We start from the raw sequence: 27,209 nt of genomic DNA, 5'->3' as shown, positions 1-27,209 counted from the left end.
AGAAGAAGAAGAAGAAGAAGAAGAAGAAGAAGAAGAAGAAGAAGAAGGAAAAAAAGATAAGCCATGTTCAAACCCAAACTAAGTGCTCTCTGTGTGGACAAGGTCTGTGACTGGTCCATTGCATCCCTTAGTCCCCAGTACAGAGGATGGATGGCTTTTGAGAACTGTTTTGTATTTTGTCCCCTGTGGGTGGGGGCAGGTATTTTGGTTAGCTTTATCTAGTGTATTCCTCACTGAAAATCTCATGTGGATCTACATGTGACTTGATAGTAGTTGTGTGGTTGTCAGTGAAGAGTTGGATCCACTACTGCTTCTTCCTGCTAATTGTGACAAGCTTCCTGGCAAGCACCCAGCTGCCCTCTGCTGCAGCCTAGAGTCCTGCTTAGGGCCAGTAGGTGGCGCCCATAGCCTTTTCCCACACCTCAGCTGCCTGGTCCACTAAGGCAGCTGCTGACCGGCTGTAGCCCTTGGCCTAGGTGCCCACATGGCAGTGTCCTGGGTTGTTCCTCACCTTTACTTGTGTGTTCATGTTTCATCCAGTCTCAGCCAGGCACAGCTCCCTGGGGGTGCAGAGGTGTATGCTTTAGGGAATCCCAGGAGATTATTAGAGGAATCCATGCTTCTGCCTATCCCTTCTAACAGAAAACCTCTGCATCCATAAAGTCATTCCTGTTGCCTTGTTGTCCTGACATCACTCTCATGGCATTGGCCTCAGGGTTCTTAACTTGCCAAGTATGTGTTTGTCCAGCAGCTGCCTTGAAGGTCTGGATCAGTACTACTCAGTCCTGTAATCGTCAGTCCTCAGGAAGAGCTCTCACAGTGATGATGGGAGGAGGAAGTGGTACCTCAAAGCTGAAAGGGAGACACAGAAATTGGCCTTAAAGACAAAGCATGCCAGTAGCATGAAGGTCACAGAAAAGTTGATATTCTAGATGAAGTGAAGAGGCACAGTGTTTGATCATTATATTGATTCTGTCTTACATCTGGATCACAGTGCTCGAGTGCTGTGAAAACTGTTAGGATAACTGGAGACATTTGAACATAGGCAGAATATGAGAAAATGCTCATCCTGTGGTATTAGTGGGTTCCAGGATCCCCATGGGTCCCTGATCTACAGATGTGCAAGCCTTTTATATATTATGTCGTAGTATTTCCATAAAGCTTACATATATCTTATATACTTAAATCATCTCTGGGCTGGTATACTCTGTTTTGTTTTTTAGAAATAATGACAACAAAAATGTCTGTATATGTTCAGTATAGATGCAGGGGATTTTTAGTTTCTGAACTTCCCTTCTATTTTTGATCTGCACTTGGTTGAATCTTTGCCACATTGAAGCTTTAGCCATTATGGCTGGTGGTTCTGTAGAAGTCTGTTCTTGTACTAGGAAATACATGCCAAAGTATTTGGAGATAAGGGGCATAATGTCTGAAATTAGTTCTCACATGGACAAGTAAAATGTGTTAGAAATAGGAACCAAATCAATCAAAGTTTAAAGTAGGTACATGTCAAGGACCTGTGAAGTGTTTTTGGTGCTATTTTTGTAACTGGTTTCTAAGTTTAATTATTTAAAAATAGCAATCTGCACATTAATATATAACAGGTGTCTGTAAAGAATAGGACAAAGAATGGCTACCCAGCATTGGGCTTTAGTTAGACCAGCGAGTGTCATTTAGGTTGCAGATCAAGTCCTTCACCATTTGCCTTTGAACATTTGAACAGATATCGTAGTAGCAGCTACCACTGCAGAACATCCTGCACAGGTACACCTCCTGAGGTGACCACTCTTGTTAGGAGGTTCTGGCAGGCCGATGAGATGAGGTGGAGGAGGTTCTGAGAGGTTAGTTAGACCAGTCCCTGGGCACACAGTGGGCAGAGGCAGAGACAGTCTCCTAACTGGTTCAGTTCTTCCCAGAGAGGTTTGATGAAGCTGCTCATCCATCCATGTGTTTAAAGATTGGACTGTTGATTCTCAGGGCAGTCATTACCTTCCAAACACTGAAACTAACTCTAGTAGGAAAGGCTCAGGATGAAGTGTGCAGATTTACTTATCTGAGTTGTGGGTGCTATGTATATGCCAGTCTCTGGTCTCCCATTGTTCACGTGCTTTCCTGAGGCTGCCAGGTTAAAGAGTGAAAACAAAGGCACCTGGAGGGCTTCCTTGAGGAGGGCGTCTGAGCTGAGCCTCAGAGGCTGGTGCTCAATTTAAATAGGCAGTGCAAAAGAGGCCAAAGGGGCCCTGTGCCTGTGCAGTCAGAAATAATGTAGGCCCTTGAAATCTGTAGGCCCAGGCTGACTGGGGTCAAGAACAAACAGCCTTTGCTGTCTGCCCCCTACCCCCCTGTCCCTGGCAGGCTGGGAGATAAGGCACAGATGGAGGCTGCCTGGGGATTCTAGCCCTAGGCGCCTGGTCTCTGCTCAGACAGAGGGCCTGGTGCTGTTATTACTGTAAACAGGGCCTTCTGGGCAGCTCCAACCAGGGTCCTGTTGCCCAGATAGTGATCATGATTGGGTCTGCATGGCTCAGTGCTTCCAGGCCTCTGATGCAGGTGGGACAGGGCTCCCCACTCTTCAGCCCCTCCCTAGCTGCAGCTGAGGGCCAGTTCCTGCAAAGGCTCCGGAAATCAGTTGGAACAATGCATGATTGAAGTTCACTGACCGCTTTGTATTGATTGATCATAAAGAAAAAGGAAGAAAAGTGAAGTGGTATCTTCTTTCTCTCCCTGAGAAGAGCTAGTTAGTCTGAATGACTTAAATGTGGATCTGCCTGCCTAGGACTTCTTCCTTTCTGCAAGCACTCCGTCCTAAGGAACTGTCTTTTTGGATGTCTAACTGTGTCAGGTCTGCTAGGAATTTCTCAGTTTTCATTTTGATGCTGTATGCACATTTTTCATAATTTAGGTTTGTTTATCTTGATTATGTAATTGTTTTGCCTGTGTGTATATATGTGCACTGTGTATATGTGTATATGTGTGTGTGTGTGTGTCTGTGTGTGTATTTATGTGTGTGTGTATATTTCTTCTGGAAGTCAGAAGACATTGAATCCCCTAGAACTGGAGTTAACAGGTGGTTGGGAGTCACTACATAGGTTCTGGGTTTGGGAACCAAACCCAGATCCTCTGCAAGGATAGCTCATGCTCTTAACAGCTGAGCCCTCTCTCCAGCTCCAGATGCTACACATATTTAACACGATAACGTTTTAGAAGTAATAGGGACTGCAGAGAAAAATAAGGCCCACAGAGGTAGATTTATCCTAAGCAATACATCAAGTACCTGACAGCTATGATTAGAACACATGACTATCAGCCCTCCAGGCCATGTCCCCACTCCTGAGTCTGAGATGCCTTGAACATATTTATACATAGAAGCTTAAGTACTTTGAAAAAGACTGTTGCCACAGGTTTGCCACAAGACAGAGAAGTATTGGTGGCAGATTGGTGTTTGCAAGTGTTATAGAGACTCCATCCTGAGAACTCCCATGTGCCAATTGCCAGGACAGGAACTGGGTAGGAGGTGGGGCAGATGAGAACAGGTCATTTCTGGAAGATACTGGTGACTGAGGAAGTTAGACAAAACAGCCAAATGTTAACTGTTTTAATACAGATTAGCACTAGGGACTGGGAAGGAAATCGGCCATTTTAGGGAAACCTTAGAGGATGAAACTTGAAAATGGTTCAGAAAAAAATGAGCACTGCTGTGATGACTGTTGTGAAAACTGCAAGGAAGGGCTGAGAGCCGAGTGGCCTCTGCCCTCCCCCTCTCACCACTCTTGGCCTTTGGCTTGCTGGCCTCTCAACATCCCTGGTTACTTAGAGGAGACTTTTTTTTTTCCTTCTTTGCTTGTAGGCTCTGCTACTGACTGTCCTCCCTCATCTGGGGATTTTAGGCAGTTTATTTTCTTTTTGTTTGTTTATTTGATTGCTTTTCAAGACAGAGTTTCTCTGTGTAGTCTTGGCTATCCTAGAACTGGCTCTGAGACCTGCCTTGAGCTCAGAGATCTGCCTGCCTTTGCCTGTCAAGCATGAGCCACCACTGCCCAGTGGTAATTTATTTTCTATCCACAAATACATTTGGGTAATTGTTACTTTTTTTATGCCATCCTGATTTACTCAGGACCTCAGGTGTGGTGGCAAGGGACCCTTACCCACTGAGCCATTTTCCCCTGTCTTCTACTCCAATCACTAGTATAAAATGGCCAGTGATGCTAATGGCATAAGCACTGCCATTTTCACAGTGCTTTAATATATACCAAGTGTCTTAGCCGTCTTGACTTATTTGACTTATTATCTCTTGACACCCCTATCTTCTGGGAGACAAGGTTCTGTTACATAGTTCTGATTGACCTTGATTCATGGTGATCCTTCTGCCCCAGCCTGCATGCACCACCATACCGAGATCCTGTCCTTTCACTAACACAGAGAGCAGGAGCTGTTGTGGGAGGGAACAGAGAAAATCCAAGTCATACATTTATCCATGGGCCATCCCTCAGTAAGTGACTGGCAGCCAATGTGTTTGGACTGAGATCTTTCTGCCTTGTATACCCTGGGAGCTGTGCAAGAACTGGGATTCAATTCTAGCTGTCTGCTGTGTTCTCCTGTCTGCTACTCTGAGCCATCTCCAGTTAGTATCACCCACCAGTGGCCTGCCAAGCAGGAGAGTTAGTTCATTAGGGAGAGCTGGCCACAAGTCTGAGCCCAGGAAAGCCTGCTGTGCCCACCCGCTCTCCCCAGCGCAGCACAGGCTGCTTGGCCCTGGCTGGCAGCCTGCATTAAGCATTCTACTCATCATCTCAGGGATGATGGAATCCTAACCTTTTCGGAGACACCGTGCTCTGTCACAAGCATTGCTCTTTTTAAAAGAGATTAATTCACTTGCCGCATTTTGTCCACTGGTGAAAATCACCACGGGGAGCAAGGGTGGCTTTCTCTGGCCTCAGAGGCCCTTTCAACCACTCTCAGCAGGCAGTCACCGCCCCACCCCACAACAGCTGGCTCTAGACTTTGAAATTAGTGCCTGCTGGGCATTTGCTTAACAAAAAGCAACAAAATGAAATGGGGAGATTGGTCTGTGAAGTCTTAACTTTGGCGGGAGGGGGGGTGCTGTGCACTGAGGGAAAGCAGAGGCGACACAGTGCCCTCCCTATCCCCAACTCAGTACTACAAGTGGATAAATTGTGGTTGGGATTGTTGTGATGCTGGTGAGGTTAGCTCTGGTTCTTCCTCAGTTTGCCAGATGCATCACTCTTTACAGAGAGCCTCACAGGTATGTATGTCTCTCAGTACTGACAAGCACCGTGCATGAGAGGGATTAGCATCCTCTCCTTCACAGCAAGTGGCCACAGAGCCTGGATCCTTGCTCTCTTCCATTACACTCTGGCCCCAAGAGGCTGCAAAGAGTGATACTCAGTCAGGAGCTGGGCTTGAGAGCTGGTCTCCCTGAAGAAAACCACCGTTCTCCCCCTCCTGTGGCTGACCCCTGAAATGTATGTATGTGTATGGAAGTGGCAGAGAGTGCAGTCCTCACTGACCTCACTGAAGCTCAGTGAGGGGATGTGACTGCTTAGGGTGTTAGGATCGTAAGTGTAGAGCTTTTTGCACTAGACTAGACACAGGACTTCTGACTTCTGTTGTTATTGAGACAAGATTTTATTGTATATTTCAGTCTGGCCTTGAACTTGCAACAATTCTAGTGTCTCTGCCTCCCAAAGAATGGTATGCACTACTATGTTGAGCTGGCCTAACGAGAGTTTTTTTCCTTAAAACTAACCCACAAAAAGCTTTGCAGAAAAGACAGCCCCATAAAAGTAGTTCAAAGTTGTTCATTATCACAAGTTCAAAACAGTAATATATCCTTTGGACTCCTTAGATCTGTAATCCCAGCATCTAGGGGGTTGCTAATACAGGAGGCTCATGAGTCAAGGCCAGCTTGGGCTGCTTAATAAGTTCAAGGCTGATGTTGTCAACATAGTAAACTTTGTTTCAAAACAAAAAGTCTTATATTGCCAAGTGTTCCAAGACAAGGCATGCACAGAGCCCCCTGTCCTGCTGATATAAAGGTCAATAGAACAAGATTATCCTAAGGATACTGACCCTGTTCACACCACATATATACATGCTCTGTGACCCACACAAGTTCCATTCCCTAGGAAATGGTTTCATAGGTCCCAGGAAACATGGAGAGGATGTCCTTTGAACATTGTTTTTGGTGGCTAGCTGGGTATCCCTAGGAGAGGGTAGGGAAGAATATGTATGATAAATTATTCTGGTCCCCTGTTCCTGTTGTCTCCCTTTCATGGCCGTGGAAGTTAAAAAAGATAAGAACCCTAGGTATACATTTCCTATAGAGAAAAATCTTTTCACAAACTATGTGGTATCATAGAAGTATTTGGCTCTGAAATAGATGAATCTGAAGTAGAATAGTAGATGAAGTTCTGGTTCTTTCTGTAATTCTGAAGGAAGAAGCTTCAGTCTAGATAGGATAGAAGATCAGGACAAAGCCGGGCATTGGTGGCACACGCCTTTAATCCCAGCACTTGGGAGGCAGAGGCAAGCAGACCTCTGAGTTCAAGGCCAGCCTGGTCTACAGAGTGAGTTCCAGGACAGCCAGGGCTACACAGAGAAACCCTGTCTAGAAAAAACAACAACAAAAAAAGATCAGGACAAGATGGAGAAAATCCTTTGCCTTTTCCTCATATGGACATCTGCCGAGTAGATGGACCATGTTTTGTAGGGATGCATGCATGCATGTTTAGACAAGGTCTTGCTATATTCCAGGCTGGCCTAGAATTCATTGTGTGGTCCAGCTGACCTTGAACTCATGGTTCTCATCCTGCCTGGTTCTGAGGATTATAGGATGGAGCCACCATGTCTGGCTGAATTGAATTCTTGACTTTGTCTGCTATTTCTGGCACCATGGTCCTTGATATCCTGCTGTCATGAGTCCTCCTTTTAGAGCAGACCCCATGTCTTCTTGCCCACATATAGAATCTAGCACAAGCCCATGCCATTGGCTGGCTGACATCAGTTTCCATCTGTTCCTTTTGTGTTATATGAAGAGAGGTACTGTCTAGAGGTAGGCTGATAAGATGGAGAGTCCATCTGTAGAATCGCTGTCAACCTGCTGTGAGACCCCTTCACAAGTCACTTTCCCTTGTTAAGCCTGTTTCCTCATCCACTAGAAGAGATTACTATCTGCTCCTTAAGTTTATGAAGAGTAAATAAACTCAGGAACTTGAATTTCCAATAGGGTAGTCCTTGATCTGCGAGGTGCTAAGTAACACATGGCTTTGTTCAGCCTGTTGTCGTCTTCCTTGTGTTATATGGACCAGGACCCAGGATTTATAGTGATGTGCTTTTTTAAACCTCGGAATTGTTGGTTTGCTTGACAGTCACTGAACTCCTATATAGTCAGCATCTGGAATATAGGTCCCAATCGTTCTGCATGGGCTCTAGTGGGAACTAACTTAGCATTTCCAAAGTTCTTTCCACTTTCTTTGGGTTGAAGGATTTGTATTTTCCAAATAGCCATGATAAAATAAATACAGTTGAGCAATGTTCCTTTTGTAAACAAGGAACTATGTAGACAAGACTAGGCCTGTTAGAGGTCTTTTAAGGGAGAGGATATGCCCACCAGGTTTGCATCATATGGCCTGAGGGCAGACTTTTAGGTTGCAAAGGGACCAGGGAAGTAGGAATGTCATAGTATCACTAAGATATAGAAGGCAAAGTTCTTTTCAGATGGCCTGGGAGGATGACAGTGGGGATCTGGGAAGGAGAAGGGCAAGGGAAGCCTCAGGTGAGGAGCGTGGCCAGTAGTTGTGATTTGGGGATTAGTACTCAAAAGTCTCTGTTTCCAGACTCGTCCAGCCTTCATAGTTGTGTTTATCTGTTGAAGTATGTCCTCACTATGTTGTCCAGCCTGGCTTTGCACTTGTATATGCCCTGTATTTTTTCTAGTGCATTGTACAATGTACTCTTGTCCATTATAATCCACACACTGAAAATATCTTCTGTCTCTTGTCAGGCTGTTATCAGAAGGTGCAGATGTCAACGCAAGGCACAAACTTGGCTGGACAGCACTGATGGTGGCAGCCATCAGCCACAATGAGAGGTAAGAATCTCCTTCTATCCAGAGCCATCCAAGATGTTGGGCCTGCATAGTGGATGTGGAGAGAAAACCACATGTGGTTTCAGATCCCAGGGTCTCTAGAAGTGTGATGGGACAAAGTATATAGTCACTCTAGTTGTAATTGTATGATAGAAATTCTACAACAACAAAATAATGTTTTGGTTCTTTTGTTTGTTTGTTTTGTTTTTGTCTTTGTTTTTTGAGACAGGGTTTCTCTGTGTAACCCTGGCTGTCCTAGAACTCACTCTGTAGACCAGGCTGCCCTTGAACTCAGAGGTCTGCTTGCCTCTGCCTCCCAAGTGCTGGGATTAAAGGCATGCACCACCACTGCCCGGCCAAAAAAATGTTTTTAGACTTTTTCATGCATTACTGAGAATTGAACCTAGGGCGTCAGGCATGCAAGGCAGCACTGTACCAGTGAGGCATGCCTGCTTTTAAAGGGATGCTTTCAGAGGAGTATTGGATCCTTTAGTATCAGCTACTCAAATTGATAATTGGAAGAACCAATTTTCTCCCCTCAAGCAGATCTTTAAAGCTCTTATCTGCTAGTTCTGACCACTTTGGAAGAATCTGAAATGTGGAGGAAAGCCACTAAACTGGGATTTTTAAGGAGGCAGTCTGCTTCAGATCACCTGAACCTGTAGCTCTCCTTGAGATAGGTCTCTCTTTACTTTTATCATGAACTTGGTCCCAGTCACTCTGTTCCTTATTTGCAATCTTCAGCTCCAAGCCTTTATCTTTTAAAGGTAATAGGTACGTGCTGGTGATGTACTTCAGTAGTGCTTTCCTGGCATGCTTGAGGCCCTGAATTCAATCTGTAGCATTATAAAGCAAAAGGAAAAAAGAAGAAACACTATGTATACTTTGCTTTGGAGAGAATACAGTTGTGGTTCTGACCCTTCATTGAATTTCAGGACTCCATGGGTACCTATTTCTCTTCAAGAGAAATTATTTTCCCATACATTTAGTAAACATGTGTTCTTGGACCTTGTGCTAGTCTTTGAAGAATCAGACCTTGGGGAGCTCATAATTTAATGTAAAGAAATGCAATTTAATGGAAAGAAGTGCAAGTAAATAAGTAAAGGGAATAAAAAGGTGTCTCCAAAAAATGCTAGAAGAAAGGAGTGGACAGGAGAGGAGAGAGAGAGAGAGAATGAGATAGGTCAGTCAGTGATTTGGTGCAGGGTGTGAGGCAGAGGAGTGAAGGGTCTAGAAGCAGAATGAGTTTCACTGTTTCTCATGAGTCAAGTAAGAGTCGTGTCTGTGCTGGGCAGTGGTGGTGCACTAAGTGGTGGCCTTAAATCCCAGCACTTGAGAGGCAGAGGCAGGCAGATTTCTGAGTTCGAGGCCAGCCTGCTCTACAGAGTGAGTTCCAGAACAGCCGGGGCTATACAGAAAAACTTTGTCTCAAAAAAAAAAAAAAAAAAGAGTCGTGTCTGCTACAGTTACAAATGGGGAGTACCATACTCATTGTTACATACCTCCCCATTGGCTTCCCCAATTTGCATGTGGGGAAGAGCCAGTGGTGAAGAAGCAAATGGTGTATTTCTTCTGTGTGTGGTATTTGCTGACTAAATAGGAAATAGCACTCTTCTTAAGAACACTCTTAATCAATGAACAGTAAGCTTGGAGATGTGCTTTTGAGGACAGTGTTGTCTGAGCTCAGTGCTGTGTTGCTTTAACTGGTTGCTCTGTCCTTACCCAGGGGTCTTAGCAAATCTGTGATGCCTGTGAGAGTGTTGGCTTCTTTGGTCCCTCAGACAATATATTACTAGTTGGTTTTGTTTTGTTTTTATTTATTTATTTTTTATTTATTTTTTATTTTTTTATTTTTTTGGTTTTTCAAGACAGGATTTCTCTGCATAGCCTTGGCTGTCCTGGAACTCACTCTGTAGACCAGGCTAGCCTCAAACTCAGAAATCCACCTGCCTCTGCCTCCCAAGTGCTGGGATTAAAGGTGTGCGCCACCACCGCCTGGCGGTTTTGTTTTGTTGTATGTTTTATCTTTTTAAAGATTTTTTCATACAAATATATGTGTATTACACATTGGGCATAACCCTGAACTCTCCTTTTCTGTTGTTTTTTGTTTTTTAACTGATGCTGGAAATTGAGCCTAGGTCTTCTTTGGAAGTAGGGGTTGAGATAGGGTCTCATGTAGCTCAGGCTAACTCTGAACTCCTGATCCTCCTGCCTTAGCCTCCTGAGTACTGGGATTTAAGTATATGCCACCTTGCCCAGCCTAATTACCAGCATTTTAACTGTGATAGGTGAGAAGGTTGTGTACACGGTTAATAGTCACATGTATGTAGGTGTGCTTGTTGATTTGCGTACTTAACAGAGACTAGAAGTCAATGTGTGGTATCTTTCTATATCACTCTTCATTGTATTTTTTGAGATGTCGTCCCTCACTGAACTTGCTGCTTTGACTGACTAGCTAACAAGCCCCTGGCTCTGCCTGGCTCTGCTTACCTCCAGCACTGGAGTTATCGGCACAGTGCCATACCTAGCTGTTACATGGGTGCTGAGATTCATACCCAGGCCTCATGTTTGCCCAGCAAGTACTTTACCCCTTGAACCAGCTGGCCACAACTACTTGGTTTTTAAGCATCCGCTCTGTGTCCTCCTCTTCCTTTCATTATCAAAATGGGACACTTGTCTGGTTGGGTTTATTTATTAATATTACAAAAGTTTGAGGTCCCTACTTCTGTTAGGTACTTTAAATAGCATCAGTAATAGATCTCTGGCCATATGGAAGAAAGATATGAATGGAAAGTAGAGAGGCCCTGCCCCTTCATTCAAGGCTGACAGCAGAGGGCTTCTGCTTCCTTTAGATGTTTGTAGCCTGTGGACCAATAACACAGTTTAGCCTCAGGCATCAGCTTAACGTGTTAAGTCCATAGGGATCTAGAACATAATCGCCTCAGATCTTAAAGGAGCTTAACTCCTCACCAGTTGAGATTTCTGAATGTATTTATTTTATTAGTTTTGAATGGGAAATGCAGTGATATCACTGTAAATTTTACAAGTATGCACAGAAGCTTAATTTACTCCTTTATTTATAAAAAGAGTTCCAAGTGACTTAAATACATATATATTCACTCAAATACATATATATTCAGTCAAATATGTGTGTGTGTGTATGCGACTTAAAACTGGATCGAGATCAAAGCAATATTTTTAAAAGAAAAGATAATTGTATGTAGGTATTGAACCAGAGGTTTTCTTTTCCAAAAGTAGGTTGTTTGTGTAAAAATATTGATAATGTAGCAGTCTCCTGAATTTCTTCTATCTCGTGATTAGTCCTTGAGTCACACTTAAGTGAGTTCTAATTTTATGTGAATGGGAGTGTGGTGTACTGACTGTAAGTTAGGTAACTAGTGAAGCCAAATAATAATTCAGAGGCTTGTTTTTCTGGAGAGAAAAACTTTGTTCTGAAGTTCTTTTTATATTTCATGTCTAGCAAAATGTAACCATGATGTGTCACATGCTGATGTGTCATGTGCTGATGTGCTGGGCAGCATGAAGACTCAAGGAGTAAGGCATCACAAACTTTGTCCTAAAAAAACATTACTTGAGGGAGTGGGACAATAGTTTGGCTTGTGAAGTCTGGCTGTATAAGAAGACCCACATAAAAAGCTAGGCAGGACAGTGTTACACTCCCCTCCCCATCTTTAATCCTAGCCCTGGTAAGGCAAAAATGGGCAGGTCGCAGGGCCTTGCCTGGCCTGCCCTACCAAGCTCAATGAGTGGTCCTATTTCAAAAAATAAGGTAGAGAGCATTGAAGACAGCCAACAGCAGCCTCTAGCTTCCACACACATGTGCCCACTCGTACATGGCACATTTGTGCACACATACGTGTGTGCATGAATATACACACAGGGTAGTTTGATTGTTTGATATCAAGGACTTGAGTAATAAAATGGCCATTGTCCTCAAAAGTCAAGACTTACTAACACTCTACCATTACCATTCCTTGCTCAGCCCTAGTAGCAGCTTGGATAGTAACTGGTTTCTGAGCCCTTGATGAGCCTCCTGCCACAAGGCACTTGTTTAGCTTGAATCTGGGTGCCCCATTCTGACCCAACCAAACTAAAGGCTAAGTCACACAGTCCTGGGATGATCACTTCGGCTTCAAATAGCCTTCACTAGCTAGTCCAAATATATGGAGCTTTCAGTGAAATTCAATTAGTCTTTCTTTGAGAAGGAAAAGAAATCCAATTTTACCAAACATGGACAGACGGTGGACAGCACTTTGATGTTACAACCTCTCAGTGATGCTTTACTTAGTCACAAGTTCATAAGCAAGAAGGCTTAATTACTTGGGAAAACACAGGATTAAAGCTACACACAATGTCTGAGTATCCGCTGTCGAGCGACTTGATTCGAACCCATGCACCCAGTTCGTGTGTGGTGAAGACTTTGATGTGTGGGATGACAAGCTGAAAGTCGTGACCCGCTTGGAGAAACTCCTTCAGATGGCAGTGGCAGGGTATGGAGGCGGAGAGGCAGGGTCTGCCAGGCCTTGTTTGTGCAACTTTGATGTCCAAGAAGCCACAGGCTCCACTATTTGCTCTTTCACTGAAGGATGGATTGGGAGCCTCCTACCTTTCCCAGTGGACAATGGCCACCGATGAAGTGTGACGACTGTTGACCATTCCAGAAGCCTGGCGAACCAGAACAGGGCTTTGGGAAGTACAGGGTGGGCGGGTGTGTGTGTGGGGGGGGTGTCAAAAGCTGTTTTTAGGACAGTCATTTCTCCAGATTTAGTTTTCTTTAAAGACCTGGGGTAGTTGGGAGCATGCAGTGGAAATAAAAATAGTCTATTAGCAGACACCAAGTACAGATTGTTTTTAAGGTTCAGTAGGCCACACGGGTACTTAGAAATTGAAAGGTTTTTTATTCCCTTCATAGAGTACATGTGCAGAGAGAAGTGGTATGGGGAGAGAGCCATAATTTAAATTATTTTAGTTTCTAATTCCTCAAAAAACAAGTTGTGAAAACATGTCTAATAAGGGAGTAGTCTTAGAATATATGAAGAACTTTTACAAATCAATTAAAAGACAAGCAACTTAATTTCTGTTTAAAGTGGGCAAAAGACTTGGGATGTTTCACTTAAATAAGGGATAGGTGGAAAATGTGCACATGAAAGACACAACCTTAGTCATTAGGAAGTGGAAAATAAAATTATGATAGTATGTACTAAGTCCTGGTAAAGTTGCAAAAAGAATTTACCACACATTGCTTATAGGACTGTTTAATGATACAGCTGCACCCAAAAGCACTTGAGCAGTTTCTTACAAAAGGAAAGCAGATGTTTGCCATGTAGCCCGGAGATATCAACTCCTAGAGAAGGAAGGTATTTGTCTTAGAGAGTATGCCTTCAATGCAATACCTATAGCTGCTTTATTTGTAGAACAACTAAAACCTGGAAGCCACTCATTTCTACCACGTAACAAATGGACAAACTGTGGCACATCCATACAATCAGTACTCCATAGTTTAGGGGTCAAAAGCAAGGGGAGCTGGAGAGATAGTTTAGTGGTTAAGAGTACATACTGCTTTTACAGAGGACCTGCGTTCATTCAGATCCCAGGACCAACATCAGGCAGCTCACACACATCTGTAACACCAGCTCCAGGTGATTGAACAGCCTCTTCTGGACTCCACAGGCATCTGCACCTGTCTCTTCCCCCCGTAACATAATTCAAATAATTCTGCTTTTTGAGATAAGTTCTTACCATATAGACCCATCCAGCTTCAAACTCAGGGAGGTGTTTCCTTTGCTTCCTTTAAAGGTGTTCATCACCATACCTCTAGCAATAAATCTAAACCCTTTTTAAAAAAAAAATTTAAATGAGAACAAGGATATTAAGGAAATGGTTCTATCAGTAAAAGTGCTTGCTTGTACAAGCATGAGGACTTGAGTTCTAATCCCAAGTACCCACATTAAAAAAAAAAAAAAAAAAAGCTGGGTATGAGTACATGTCCATATAAAACTCAGTGTTGAAGGGTTGGGGACAAGCAGATTACTGGAGCTCGCTAGCCTGCCAACATAACTGAAATGCCACCTTCAGGTATCTCGAGAGACCCTCTCTCAAGGGAATAAAGCAGAGTGGGACAGAGGATGACAGCTGACACCCAAGTCCTCTTCTGCGTTTACAGCCACAAGTATCTCCACCTACACATACAAAGAGGGAGAACAGGAGCTACTCAGTACATGCAACAAAAAGGGTGTCTTCAAAAGCCTCACTCTAAAGTCAACACCAGTGCCACCTACTGTAAAATTTCATTTATATCATATTCTGGAAAAGGTAGTGTCTCCATTGAGACCCTGACTCAAAAAAAATATATATAAATCTTTTAAAGGGTGCATGTAAGAATAAATGATAAGTCAAAGGATAAATGACACTTTAGGAAACTTGACTTCGAAAATCAATGTTAAAAGTTGCCATTCTAGAGTTGGATGTGGTGGTTCACGTCTACAATCCCAGCATTTGGAAGGTTGAGGCAGGAGAATTCCCACAAGTTGGAATCCAGACTGGGCTATATAATGAGTTTCAGGCCAGCCTGGCCTAGAGAGAAACCTGTCCTTAAAAAATCAAAATAAATAGCCTGGGCACACCTGTAATCCTAGCACTCAGGCAGAGTCAAGGCCACACAGGAAGCCCGAGGCCTTCTGGGGCTATATATTGAGGCCCTGTCTCAGAAAACAAACAAGTTAAATAGCTAGATAGATATATAAGTAAATAAAAACCTGTCATCTCTCTCTAATGTTCATTGTTAGCTGTGACCAGTGATGTACTTAGAATTCATGTTGAGGTGTCAGAGTTCCTTCATTATGGTTGGAATGTTTTTAATTCTTTCTGTTGGTGATATCCAGCAAAGAGTACTACATTCTCATGGTTAGTAGAGAATTGAGATCAGTAATTTCATGGAAGTATTGCTACTTATGAATCATGAGAGAGTCATCTTTGGCACAGCATGCATTGGGTTTGCTTTATGCTCACAAGGCATATGACTCTTCATTCCAGTGAAAGTCTGAGCTATTAGGGTGTTGTCTTTTTCCCACCATTGTCGGGCTTCTTACCCCTTGGCTTGCTGGTCAGTGAGACCCCTAAATAGTGAGGCTCTTTTTAGGATCCTGACAGAGACCAGTAGTGTAAACATTCAGATTTGAGTCTTCTTGGGCCTACCCTGCAAGTTCCTGCCTCAGAGAAGGTGAGAATCATAGGCAGAGAGAGGACACCAGCAGAACTGTTTGAAATTCCCCATGAGAACTTCCCTCCTCCTCTTGCCTTTGCCTGTCCCCACCCCCAAGTGCACTTCATCAGCATCGGAAGGACTGGTTCCCGGCACTGCCTGCCCTGCTTGGCTGGCGTCCCTGAGGAACTGAGCTAATGAGTGGATAACACGCATTTGCCAAGGCCTTCCTGGATGTGGTACCTGGGCTTTGTTAATTTTCGGATGCTGCCATCCTTGGCTGATGACCATTTAATTCTCTTTCAGAACAGTCATTTATTTTTAGCATTTGCTTATTTTCCCTCCACCTCATCCAGGGAAGGCAACCATTAAGTCCTGTCTGTAAGAAACCAGCAGTATCAGCCAGGTTGCTGTCCTACAGGGGAGGTTCTGTAAGCGTCTTCCTTGTGCACCTAGAGGCTCCACAGGTGGTCTTGGTACTAGGAAGCCAATGCTGCCCTTGATGGACTTTTGGCAGGCTCTTTCACTGCTGCCTGGATCAGAGGTAGAAGAGGCTAGAAGGAGGAGCTGTCAGAATCTATGGCCAGAGAATGCTAAGGGAAGACTCTTCGTTATAGTTTCTGTTGCTGAGATGAAACACCATGAGTAAAGCAATTTAGGGAGGAAAGGACTTTTTTGGCATACTTCTACATCTAGTTCATCACTGAAGGAAGTGAGGACTCAAACAGAGCAGGAACCTGGAGGTAGGAGCTGAGGCAGAGGGCATGGAGAGGTGCTTACTACTGGCTTGCTTCCTCTGTGTCTAGCTCAGTAAGTGGCAACAACTGATCATGGGCTGGGCCTTCCCCGTCAATCATTAATTAAAATGCACTACAGTTGTATCTTATGAAGGCATTTTCTTAATTGAGTTTCACGTCTCTCAGATGACTTTAGTCAAGTAGACTAAACACTATGTGTGAAGTTGACAACTATCCAGCACACGTACCCTAGTTATAAGCATTAAGCACCTTTCTCTCTGGCTATGACTGCCTGTCCAAGGACAGGTATATCTAGCCTTCATCTCAAGATATCTACAAATGCAGATCCAAGCCATTTGAAAATAGCAAGATCGCCGGGCAGTGGTGGTGCATGCCTTTAATCCCAGCACTTGGGAGGCAGAAACAGGCGGATTACTGAGTTTGAGGCCAGCCTGGTCTACAGAGTGAGTTCCAGGACAGCCAGGGCTACACAGAAAAACCCTGTCTCGAAAAACCAAAAAAGAAAATGGCAACATCATATCAGTGTCAGAAGGTTGGACATCCCTAGCTAGTGTGTGAACAGTTGTGGGCTCTAGAGTCAGATACCTGTGTTCAAATTCAAATTCTGCCTCTTACTCATTAGATACTTGGCAAGTTATTTGACTTTTACATGATTGTTTCCCCAGTTGTAAAATACGATAATAAAGATGTGAGTTTAAATGTATAAAGTGTTGAGAACAGTGCCTGCCATGTAGTAAGCATGCCCTCTTTATTATTACTGACTTCCCTAGAAGGGCCTAGATAAGCCTACCTTAGATGGAGTGCCATTGGTACCTGTCTCAGTGACTCTTAGGTGGCTGAATCAGTAGAGCTCTGGGATTCTCTTTCCACCCTTTTCCCTCTAAGAAACTGGGCCTATACCAGGGGACCCTTGAGTAGGATTCCTTGATATGTAGTTGGCTTTTGTCCCAGGTGGCCCTCTGCCCAGTGCAGGATCGTGCCCAGTATTTCCCAGCAAGGAGGGTGGGCATAGATGATGGCCAAGTGCCTGGAATGCCAGTACCATGGCCCCAGAAAAGTGTTCAGGGCTTGACGTTTCTCCACTGATGCTGCTGTTGCCAATTACCTCTGAGTAACAAAGAATCATTTCTAATCCCATTTGGAATCGTTGTTCATGATAATCCTGTTTTGTAGTAATGATATTCCAATTGCAGCATGCTCCCGTTTCTAGTTTGGCAGATGCATGCCTCGACCTCAGGCAACCCAAGACACTGCTCCACTGCTCGATGGAAAGCTGTGCCAGCTCATTTGCCTAACGTGACAGTATCAGCCCCCTCCCCCTTCCTCCTTCATTCTGCATCCTAACTTGGGGTTATGTGTTCAGTGCTTTCTTCTGGAGAGTGTCAGTTGGGGCAGGGAGGTATCCAGTGCCATCTGGTTCAGCTGTGGAGGAAAGGCAGGTCATTTTTGGGACTGTGATATGATCCAGACCCATACCCCTTTTAAGAGACATCTTCCAATGCATCTGTGCCATAAGCAGCTTATCTGACTAAGACTCCAAGGCTGGAGGGGCAGCAGGAATCTGAGTCAGATAAGGCTGCAATGTCTCAAGTTTCAGCATTGTATTTAGTTATCTCTTGTGACATCTACATGAATAAAATATGTTGTAGGAAACAATGTATTTACACTAATAAATGGTGAAATGACCTGGTTAATTGTTTATATATGGATGTAAGGCTACAGAGTCAATGTCAAGTGATGTGGGCTGTGTTCTGTTCAGTAGCTATGTCACTGATTTCATTGAGGCCAATCAGATTGGCAGATTAAATGATGTGCAAAGGCATACTGATAGGTTATGTAAAAGGACTTTATCTCACTGAGTTATAGTAATGGTTAAATCAGTGCTGGTAAAAGTTAAAGGGGCCAGAGGTATAGCTCAGAGTTATAGTGCTTATATGTTATGTATAGTCTTGGATTCAGTCCCCAGTACTGCAAACAGAACTTATGTATGGGTCAGTGAAGACTAGAGATCAGCATTGGGTCTCATCCTCTGTAGCTATAAACATTGTTGTTGGAGACACAGTTTCTCACTGAACCTGGAGGTCACCACTTGGCTATACTGGTTGGCCAGTGAACACTAGGAATCTGCCCTACCTCCAGTGCTAGGAGTACAAGCACTGCTAGCACACTGGACTTTTTCTGTACAAGTGCTAAGGAGTGAACTCAAGTCTTATGCTTGCACAGCAGGGACTTTTTCTGACTGAGCCATCTTCCCAATTCTTTCTTATTTATTTTTAAGATTTGTTTGCTTGTTTTTCGAGACAAGGTATCTGTATAGCCTTGGCTGTCCTGGAGCTCACTCTGTAGACCAATCTGCCTTGAACTCAGAAATCTGCCTGCCTCTGCCTCCCAAGTGCTGGAATTAAAGGCGTGTGCCATCACTGCCCGGCAAAAGCTTTATTTTTATGTGTGGTATTTTGTCTACATGAATACTTAGTACCCACAGAGGCAAGAAGGTGTCAGATCCCCTGGAAGTTGAGTTATAGGCTATGATTGTTTGTATAGAAACAGTTCCTGTAAGTTCATATATTTGAATAGTTGGTTCCCCATTGGTGGAACTATTTGGGAAGGAGAGGAGATGTGTCACTGGGGGTGTAAAATACTCAAACTGTTCCCAGTGTGCCTCTCTGCCTCCTGCTTTTGGGTTTGAAATGTGAGCTCTCTACTGTTCCTGCTGCCATGCTTTCTTTTCACTCTGCCACAATGAATTCTAGCCCTCTGAAACCATAAGCCCAATTAGAAGCTTTCTTTGATAATTTGCCTAAGTCATGGTGTCTTAGCAGTAGAAAAGTCACTAATACACAGGTGGTAGTGAGCTACTATATGAGTGCTGGCAACTGAACCTAGGACCTGGAAGAGGAGCCAGTGCTCTTCTTAACCACTGTGTCACCCTTCCAGCCCCCTAAGAATTATTGTACATTAAAAAAAAATTAGCCAGGAGTAGTGGTGCACATCTTTTAAACTTAGCACTTTGGAAGCAGAAGCAGGTGGCCCTTTGATTTTGAGGCCAGCCTAGTCTACAAATCAAGTTCCAGGATAGAGCTCTTATGCAGAAAAATCCTAACTCAGAAAAATACAAAAACTTTATTGGAGAACTTGAGAAATAACTCAGTAGTTAATGAGGACCTGAGTTCAGCTTTCAGCATCCATAGTAAACAGCTCACAACCACTGTAACTCCAGGGCCAGAGTAATTTGATACCCTCTTATGGCCTCCAAGGGCATCTGCACTCATGAGCACACACAAATACAAACACACAGACACCAACACACACGGACACACATATGTATAAGTAAAATGAATCTTTAAAAACAAAGAAAAAATAACAGGGATGAATGTATAGGTCAGTAGTTATAACCAAACCCCGTGAAATCTAGGTAATACTTACATGCTGACTAAAACCTGTCTCAAGTGCCCTGTCATACTCTGATGGATCATTTGCCCAGAGTCTAGTTTAGGCTCCTACTATACTAAGAAACCCTGCAATAAGGTTTGTTAACCATATATTATGAGCCACAGCCTAGAGGTCATGGAATCATCTTTAGTCATCTTTAGTCAAGGATTGTCCCTGAAAGGCTGTGGTGGGTGATCTTGATTCCTTGACTCTTACCTTTCTATGTCATGCTTTTCTTGAACACCTAAATGTGTCACCCATCGTGGCACATTCTCTCTTGTTCCACCTAGCCACTGTAACCTGCTCTGCTTTAACTGCCATCTGATGATAACACTGTCTAGTAGGGATCAGCGACTAGAAGATAGTACAGCAACTAGACCACATGGTGGTGGCACATACCTTTAATCCCAGCACTTGAGAGTTAGAGGCAGGTGAACCCCTGAGTTCAAGACCAGCCTGGTCTACAGAAATAGTACACATTTCTGCCTGAGGTAGATGAGAGCCATTGAGGCTTAAGGAATACGTCCTGGGTTTAGACCCTGTTTGACCTGTATTTACAAATCTTGGCTTATTTAGTGTATACTTTTGGTTCCTGCTGTGCCTCCATTTACTCTCTTACAAAATATACTGTCCTATGTAAGTTGCATAAAGCTCTGAACTAGTGATTCTGTGGGATGTCTAGTATACTGGAGCTTATAATGAATAGTTACTGGTTTCATAGTAACTATGCAGAAACTTATCATTGTCCTATGAGAGACTGGAACACATTTTTCACAGGTACCTTATTTACTGCCTTTTAATTTGTTTGTAAAGATGCCAGTTTTACAAAGAAAATTCTCATTCCCTGACCTTGGCCTCCCTAGTTCATGCACAGTGCTGCAGAGCCTCTAGAGTTAGCACTCATCAGTGCCTGACTTTCCAGCCAAGCTCCCAAACTGACTTCTTGACTTCCTCATTGAGGTGTGAACTGGATTGAAAATAGGTCACTCTTTGCCCTCTCCTGCTTTTGACACTTATCACAGTGACCCTATGTAAGCTTTAGATGTGGGACATGAGAGAGGAGGAGGACATGGAGTGTCTTGTAAAGCTTAACATTGTTTGGGGATGGCCTGAATCTGGCATCACTGCCTTCTTTAGCTTCTTTTCTCCAGCTGCTCGACAGCCATCTTGCACACGTCTGGTCCAGCACTGGCCCCAGCTCACACCAATCTTCCCTTTTCTCCCCTAAACAATGGGAGGACCGCTCTCCACTGCATCCTCCAAAACCAGAAAGCAAGCTTTAACACTGATCAGCCAGCGTAAGTGCTCTCCCTCACTGGGGCCGGACAGCAACAGCTCACTGGGGTCAGAGTGAGCCAACTTCCGACAGGCACTCCCACTTCTAATCTAATTACTGCTCGATCAACAAATTAATTAGCTGTGGCTCCAAAGGGAATTCCCCGAATCCCAGGAACTGTCAGTTGGGGACTACTCTCCCAGGCGTAGTCTCAGTAGTCTCTAGGAACTGTCTGCAGCTGGGAAGGGCCTGGTACTTAAAGTTAAGGTGCAGGTTTTCTTCAGTCAGCAAGATCAGTTAGGAGTTAGAAATTCTGTAGTTGAAGAGACTTCCTAAAAGGAATAACCTTTGCAACAAATAGCCAAGCTCAATGTATAAATTATATATTATACAATGTATAAATTATACAATATAAAATTTCTGTGGGTACTCACTTCCCATGTAAAAAGTCACATATCCATGTTGTTGTCCATATATTAGCCTGGCTGCATCATGTCCTAGCATGTGGTTCCCACATTCAGCTCCATCCCCCAGTGATGCAGACTTGCTTCCAGGCAACCCCCAACTACTGCAAAATGTTGTGACAAAGTCTCCTGTGTTGCCTTTATGAACCTGTGAGAGATTTTCTGTAGAAAATATATACTTGGGAGCAGGTATACTGGGTCACAGGATGTGGCACTTCAATTTCAAGTGTTATAGGAGAAGCTTCCAGAACAGCATGGCTTCCACTCTATACTCTGACAGTTCATGAAGAATCCCATGTATTCCCTGGCACTTGTCATATTTTAGCTTTCTAACTTTTGTAAATATGTTGCATTTAAAGAAGTATTTTATTGCTTTTAGTTTGCATTGCTCTAATAACAGATGAACTTGAGAACTCTTTTCTTTAAAGATTTATTTATTTTATGTATATGAGTACACTGGAGCTGTCTTGAGACACACCAGAAAAAGACATTGGATCCCATTACAGATGGTTGTGAGCCACCCTGTGGATGCTGGGAATTGAACTCAAGACCTCTGGAAGGGAAGACTCTTAACCTCTGAGCCATCTCTCCAGCCCCTGAACTTAAGAACTCTTATATGCTATGTCCTCTTCTGGAAAGTGAATTCATATCTGGTCCTGTTTAGTTTTGTTTAGTTTTGTTTCTTCCCCATTCATAGCTTGTCTTTTCAAATCTAAATTGAAGCCAGGTGTTTGCCACAGACTGATAGCTGAAAGTAAGTATGAGGAAGTGAGGGCTCTATAACACACCTCATGCTGTATAAACATTCTCTGCTTCTTCTCATTGGTAAGAGAAGTAGCATAGTGTATCTAGAGATGATCTCCAGCTTTGAGATAAGCAGATCTTTATGTAGACCATCAGGGACCAGATCCTGAACTGCCAAAGAGAGTTGCTGATATTCAAAGGCCAATAAATATAGTTCTTTTGAATAGAGACTGAAGGTTAGAGAAAACCCTGAATTGAATGGTGTGTCCTCTGCTTCTTTTAATCAAGTGATTAAGATCTGATATTAGGCCACATCCTGTTTCATAGTAGCTACTTACATTTAAGGCAGTGGTGGTGGAGCTTCCTGCAACCTGGCAGCCAGCGTGCCAGCACCAGATCAGAGGAGCAGTCCCAGTTAACCTTTGGTAGACCCCACCTGCCACCATGCTGTCAGCCATTGTCCTTAATGTTAGTACTCGACGACCCACCGCTCCCTGTGCTCACCTTTCCTCCCACTAGTGCCTTGAACCAGGGAGTTTCTTTCCCCTGTAGCAGAAAAGAAGCAGAAATCACTTCATTCTAGCTTCCCTTCAGTACTGTAAACTTGACAATCCTTGTACCTGGCTTACAGTTAAGTTTTTCCTCAACAGCCTTGTGGTTGCTTTCTCTAGCCTGTCTGTGTTGTGTAACCCACAGTGCAGTGAGGATCTTTAGTCATCCAAATTAAAATAAATGGTTTTCTAACCCAGGCTGGGCTGGCTTCTTCAAGAAGGAACTGACCAGAGATCTGGAGCTCTGTGCTTTGTAAGATGTGACCATTGCTGGAAAGAAAACTTCATAGCCTTCTGGCAGGATGTTTGGAGCCATGGTTGCACAGAGCACCCTCAATTTCTTTAAGCCTGTCTTCCCTCAGTGGTGCTGTTGCCTTTTGAGTTATATGAGAAATGAAGGGAATTTTCTTAAGGTTGCAGATGAGTCACTATCTTGGATTGCTTATCCTCTTTAGGCTCCAAGTATTCGAAGTGAATTGCCTATTTCTTTGATTGGGTTAGCAGCCCTAGGGCCGATCCTAGCCACTCTCTTCTCCCCATCCTGCCAGACCACTGTCTGCCCTCCAGGGCCAAGGGCAGCATCCATAGTTGCCTGGACACGTCCTCCAGCCTGCAAATTGGACAGATGGAATCAATACTCATGAACCTAGAGAGGCCCAGGTAGCACAGTTAGTGACACTAGCTGCCTAGAGGGACAGCCTGCCATGAGAGGGGGTGTGATTGAATAGTGATTGGACACAGCAGCTGAGGGTTAACCAAATTATGTCCCTTTGAATTTAGATTGACAGACCCTTCTCATTTGAACTTGAAAACATGTCAACTTGTGCAGACTGTAGAAGAGCTGCCTACTTTGTATGGGGCTGTACTGACATTCATGCTGGGAATGGTCAGTTCAGGCCTAGATTCAAGTGATTGCTATGATTGTGTCAGCCAATTGAGTAGGCTCATGTCTGTCCATACACCTGCAAACACTATGGAGTTTACTTCCCTCGTAGTCTGTCGGGAAGCATTGCTATCTTTTGTTACTCTGTTAAGGAAGAGGAGACTCTAGGTCAAACGTCTTATCCAAAAACACCATCTGTAAATGACAGAACTGCATTTGGACTCGAGGTCTCAGTGCATGGTAGAAAGTACCATGGGTCAGGTACATAGTGGTGCTACGTTTGTTATTCAGGACTGTCCTAAGGACTGAATTTAACACAGCCCTGTTGTTTCCAAAGATGACTTAAGGTTATAGAATGTCCCCCCCACCCCACCCCACCACCACCACCACCCGGGGATAGCAAGAAAACTCAGCAGGTAAAGGCTGTTGTCACTAAACCCAATGACTTGTGTTCCATCCTTGGGTCCCACATGATAGAGAACTGACTCCTGAAAGTTGTTGTCTGACCTCCATGTACATGCTGAGACACAAACACAGCTGCATATACAAACACAGAGAAATAAAGGAATTTAAATTTTTAAATGGTAAATTTCTATTTTTGGAACCTTCTGCAACTATTAGTTAACATCCTGTGTGGGAGTTTGCCCAGCTAGGGCTGGCACTTGCAATCTCAGTATTCAGGAAGTAGAGGCAATAGTCTGAGCAGTTCTAGACCAGTCTTAGCTATATAGCAAGTCAAGAGATGATGGCTCAAAAATAAAAGATTACCTTTTTCTTTTAAAATAGTGTCTCACACTTATAGGCTAGCCTTTAGAAATTTTAATTTCTTGCAGTCCTCTTGTCTCAGCCTCCTCACTATTGAGTTTACTGGCGTGAGCCATTACTCCTACATTATTTTTTATCCCAGGCTAGCCTTGAATTCAGTATAGAGCCGAGGATGACCTTGTACTATGGATACTCCAAATGCTGGGATTTAATGTGGAATTAAATATAAATAGAATTATGTTTATTTGATGAATTATTATGAATCTTATACAGACATAAATATTGTAAGTACAACTTATCTGACATATACCTTTATCCTATAATAAAAACTCTTTCCCAGTTCCTAACTTTGCCTCATCTCTGCAGTCTTCCTTTAAAGAAAGATATTTATGCAATTATAACAAGTTATAAGCCATTATTGTTACTCACTTAATCATGCCCAGATTGTCCCCAAATTGTCCCAGATGTTGTGTCCATCGGGAGATAACAGTGTTCAAAACAGGTGATACATAAAAAAGGCCATCAGCATTGCTGGTTGCAAATACTAGAGAACTAGAGGAGAACACTGGAGCTAAAAGCTGGCCTTTTAATAGCTCTGATAGTCCCAGGATTGTTTGAGACACCTACCACTTATGATGCCTTTCAAGGTGTTTGAAGGTCAGTTCAGGGGGCTGGAGAGATGGCTCAGAGGTTAAAGCACTGGCTGCTCTTCTAGAGGTCCTGAGTTCAATTCCCAGCAACCACATGGTGGCTCACAACCATCTGTAATGGGATCCGATGCCCTTTTCTGGTGTGTCTGAAGATAGCTACAGTGTACACACATACATAAATAATTTAAAAAGAAGAAGGAAGAGGAGGAAGAGGAGGAGGAGGAGGAGGAGGTCAGTTCAGAAAAAGGAAAAATGACCTTTCACTAAGAAAATCTGGCAAAGGACATTGATAAGGAATTCGTGAAACAGAGAACAATTGACTATTAAACCTCATTTCTTAGAAATTCTACTTGGCTAGGAATCAGAGAAGTGAAAGAACTTTGTGGCTCCATGTTCTGCTCCAAAAAAAAAAAAAGAAGAAGAAATACTTCTGAGGAGGGAAAGCACAGAGTTACTGCTTGCCTTATACTTGGCTAGTAGAAATAAAACACAGTCCAAACTCTGAAAGGCAGCTTAATAGTACTCACCAAAGTCCTTTGAAATGCTTTTCCTAGCTTTGTTTGGTGCCATGGGCTTGTAAAACAGGAGTTCAGGAAGCTGAAGCCGAATGTGAAGGGTTACCACAAGTTTACATAGCAAGTCCTTGTCTCAGTGGGGAAAAGGAAGAACTCATGCTTTCTCCCATAACTTTATCTCCTAGTAGTTTGTCTGATTGTCATCAAAATATGAGACATTCTGTTTTACAATAAAAGATTGGTTAAAAGACAGAATCGCTGGGTGTGGTACATGCTTTAAATCTTAGCACTACAGAGGCAGATGCAGGAGAATTCCTTTGAGTTTGAGTTTAGCCTGGTCTCCATGGCAAGTTCCAGGACACCCAGGATAACAGAGAAACCCTGACTCAAAAGAAAAAATATATATATATAAAATAATCTTACAATAGAATACTCTACAACTGTGACAAATGCTGTTTCAGACCTGCATAAAAAGGAAATGTGTGTTTATATATGCCCTAGTTACTGTAAATTATATATAGATGCTTACTGAAAAGAAACAGCCAAATATCCTGTGTTCTGTGGCATCTTCTTTCTGAAACCCTTTATGGGGTAGGGAGAGCTACTACATTATAGAAGAAAGAAGGGAAGCGAGCAGACTCCGAGCATGTAGTAGGGATGTGTGAGCACTGTGCCCTGTGCTCTTTTTATTGCCTATGCGCCATAGAGTCTCTGCCAGCACTCATACTCCTGCCCATTCTTAGAAAGCATAGGGAATGATCTCCCTAATTGCAAAGGTTTGGAACAAAATATACCAAACTCTGTATAATGGTTACTCTTAAAATTTGGATTATGGAGGTGGATCTAAGGAGATACCTCTGTTTTTAGTATTTTAATGTTGTCAGAATTCATGCATGTGGGTGTGTAGAAGAAAGCATGTGCGGTCATGTTGCTTTCCTTCTCTCCTTCTGTCCTTCCTCTCATCCACACCTCAGATGAAATACTGACCTCGTTGGACTCCTGTTGTGTTGCCCTGCTTCTGTCTCACTCCAGCTCCTCCTGTGCCCTCCTGGTGTACTTATCCATCCTACACTTTCCTGTAATGTTTTTCACCTCCCTTAGAAGCTTAATTCCTAGGTGTGTTTCTAGTGATTAAACTTGTTCTTAGACTATTTATATAAATACATATTGACCCTCTCAGCCTTCATCCCTCCCCTATCCCTATCACCCCTGTCTCAACCCCAACCCCAATCTCTCAACTTCTTGTCTATTCATATTATTTTTCTTTGCTTCCCTCCTAGCAGTCTGTAAATTCCATGCCACATAGAGTCTAGCCCATAGACCAGTGACTAGAGTGTAGTGGGCATTTGATAAGTAGTTGTTGAATGAATTGTTTGTCTTATAGCTGTGAAAACCAGACCTTATGATCTGCTTTTCTAATTGCTTCCAGTGTGGTGCAGGTCCTGCTTGCGGCTGGAGCTGACCCAAACCTTGGGGATGACTTCAGCAGTGTCTATAAGACTGCCAATGAACAGGGAGTCCATTCTTTGGAAGGTAAGGTTGGGCTACCCCACCTCTCTGGTGTCTCTCTGCCTGTGGCTTCCACAAGCATTGCTCAGTGTCAGCAAGTACTCATAGGTCCCCCAGAGGACTTAGAACACATGCCTTTCACAGTTCTTTTCACTTCGAAAGTGTTGGGAAAGATATCAGAGCCTAAGTGAGGGGAGGCGGGAGGGAGCCTCTGAGGAGCAAGCAGTCGAACAGATGTCAACGAAATGGTTGAGGATTCTGCATGGGATATGGACCTGCTCCTTTCACTTCCTGTGCAGACTCACCTGTCCCAGTACTAGAACATAATATTAT

At 43.5% G+C, this 27,209-nt stretch overlaps 1 protein-coding gene across 1 annotated transcript in view; it reads left to right on the top strand.

The window, feature by feature from the left end:
* Clpb (ClpB homolog, mitochondrial AAA ATPase chaperonin) overlaps nt 1-27,209 on the top strand; it is a 124,035-nt gene that overhangs the window by 14,382 nt on the left and 82,444 nt on the right. The window contains exons 3-4 of the mRNA XM_028781529.1: nt 8,024-8,110; nt 26,797-26,900. Of these exons, the coding sequence (XP_028637362.1) occupies nt 8,024-8,110; nt 26,797-26,900 (191 nt within the window). The remainder of the gene's footprint in view (nt 1-8,023; nt 8,111-26,796; nt 26,901-27,209) is intronic.

The sequence above is a fragment of the Grammomys surdaster genome, unplaced genomic scaffold (genome assembly GCF_004785775.1).
Source record: "Grammomys surdaster isolate TR1022 unplaced genomic scaffold, NIH_TR_1.0 458, whole genome shotgun sequence".
NCBI lineage: Eukaryota > Metazoa > Chordata > Mammalia > Rodentia > Muridae > Grammomys > Grammomys surdaster.
Note: the sequence above shows the minus strand (reverse complement) of the source record. Positions and strands in the feature narration are given on the sequence as shown.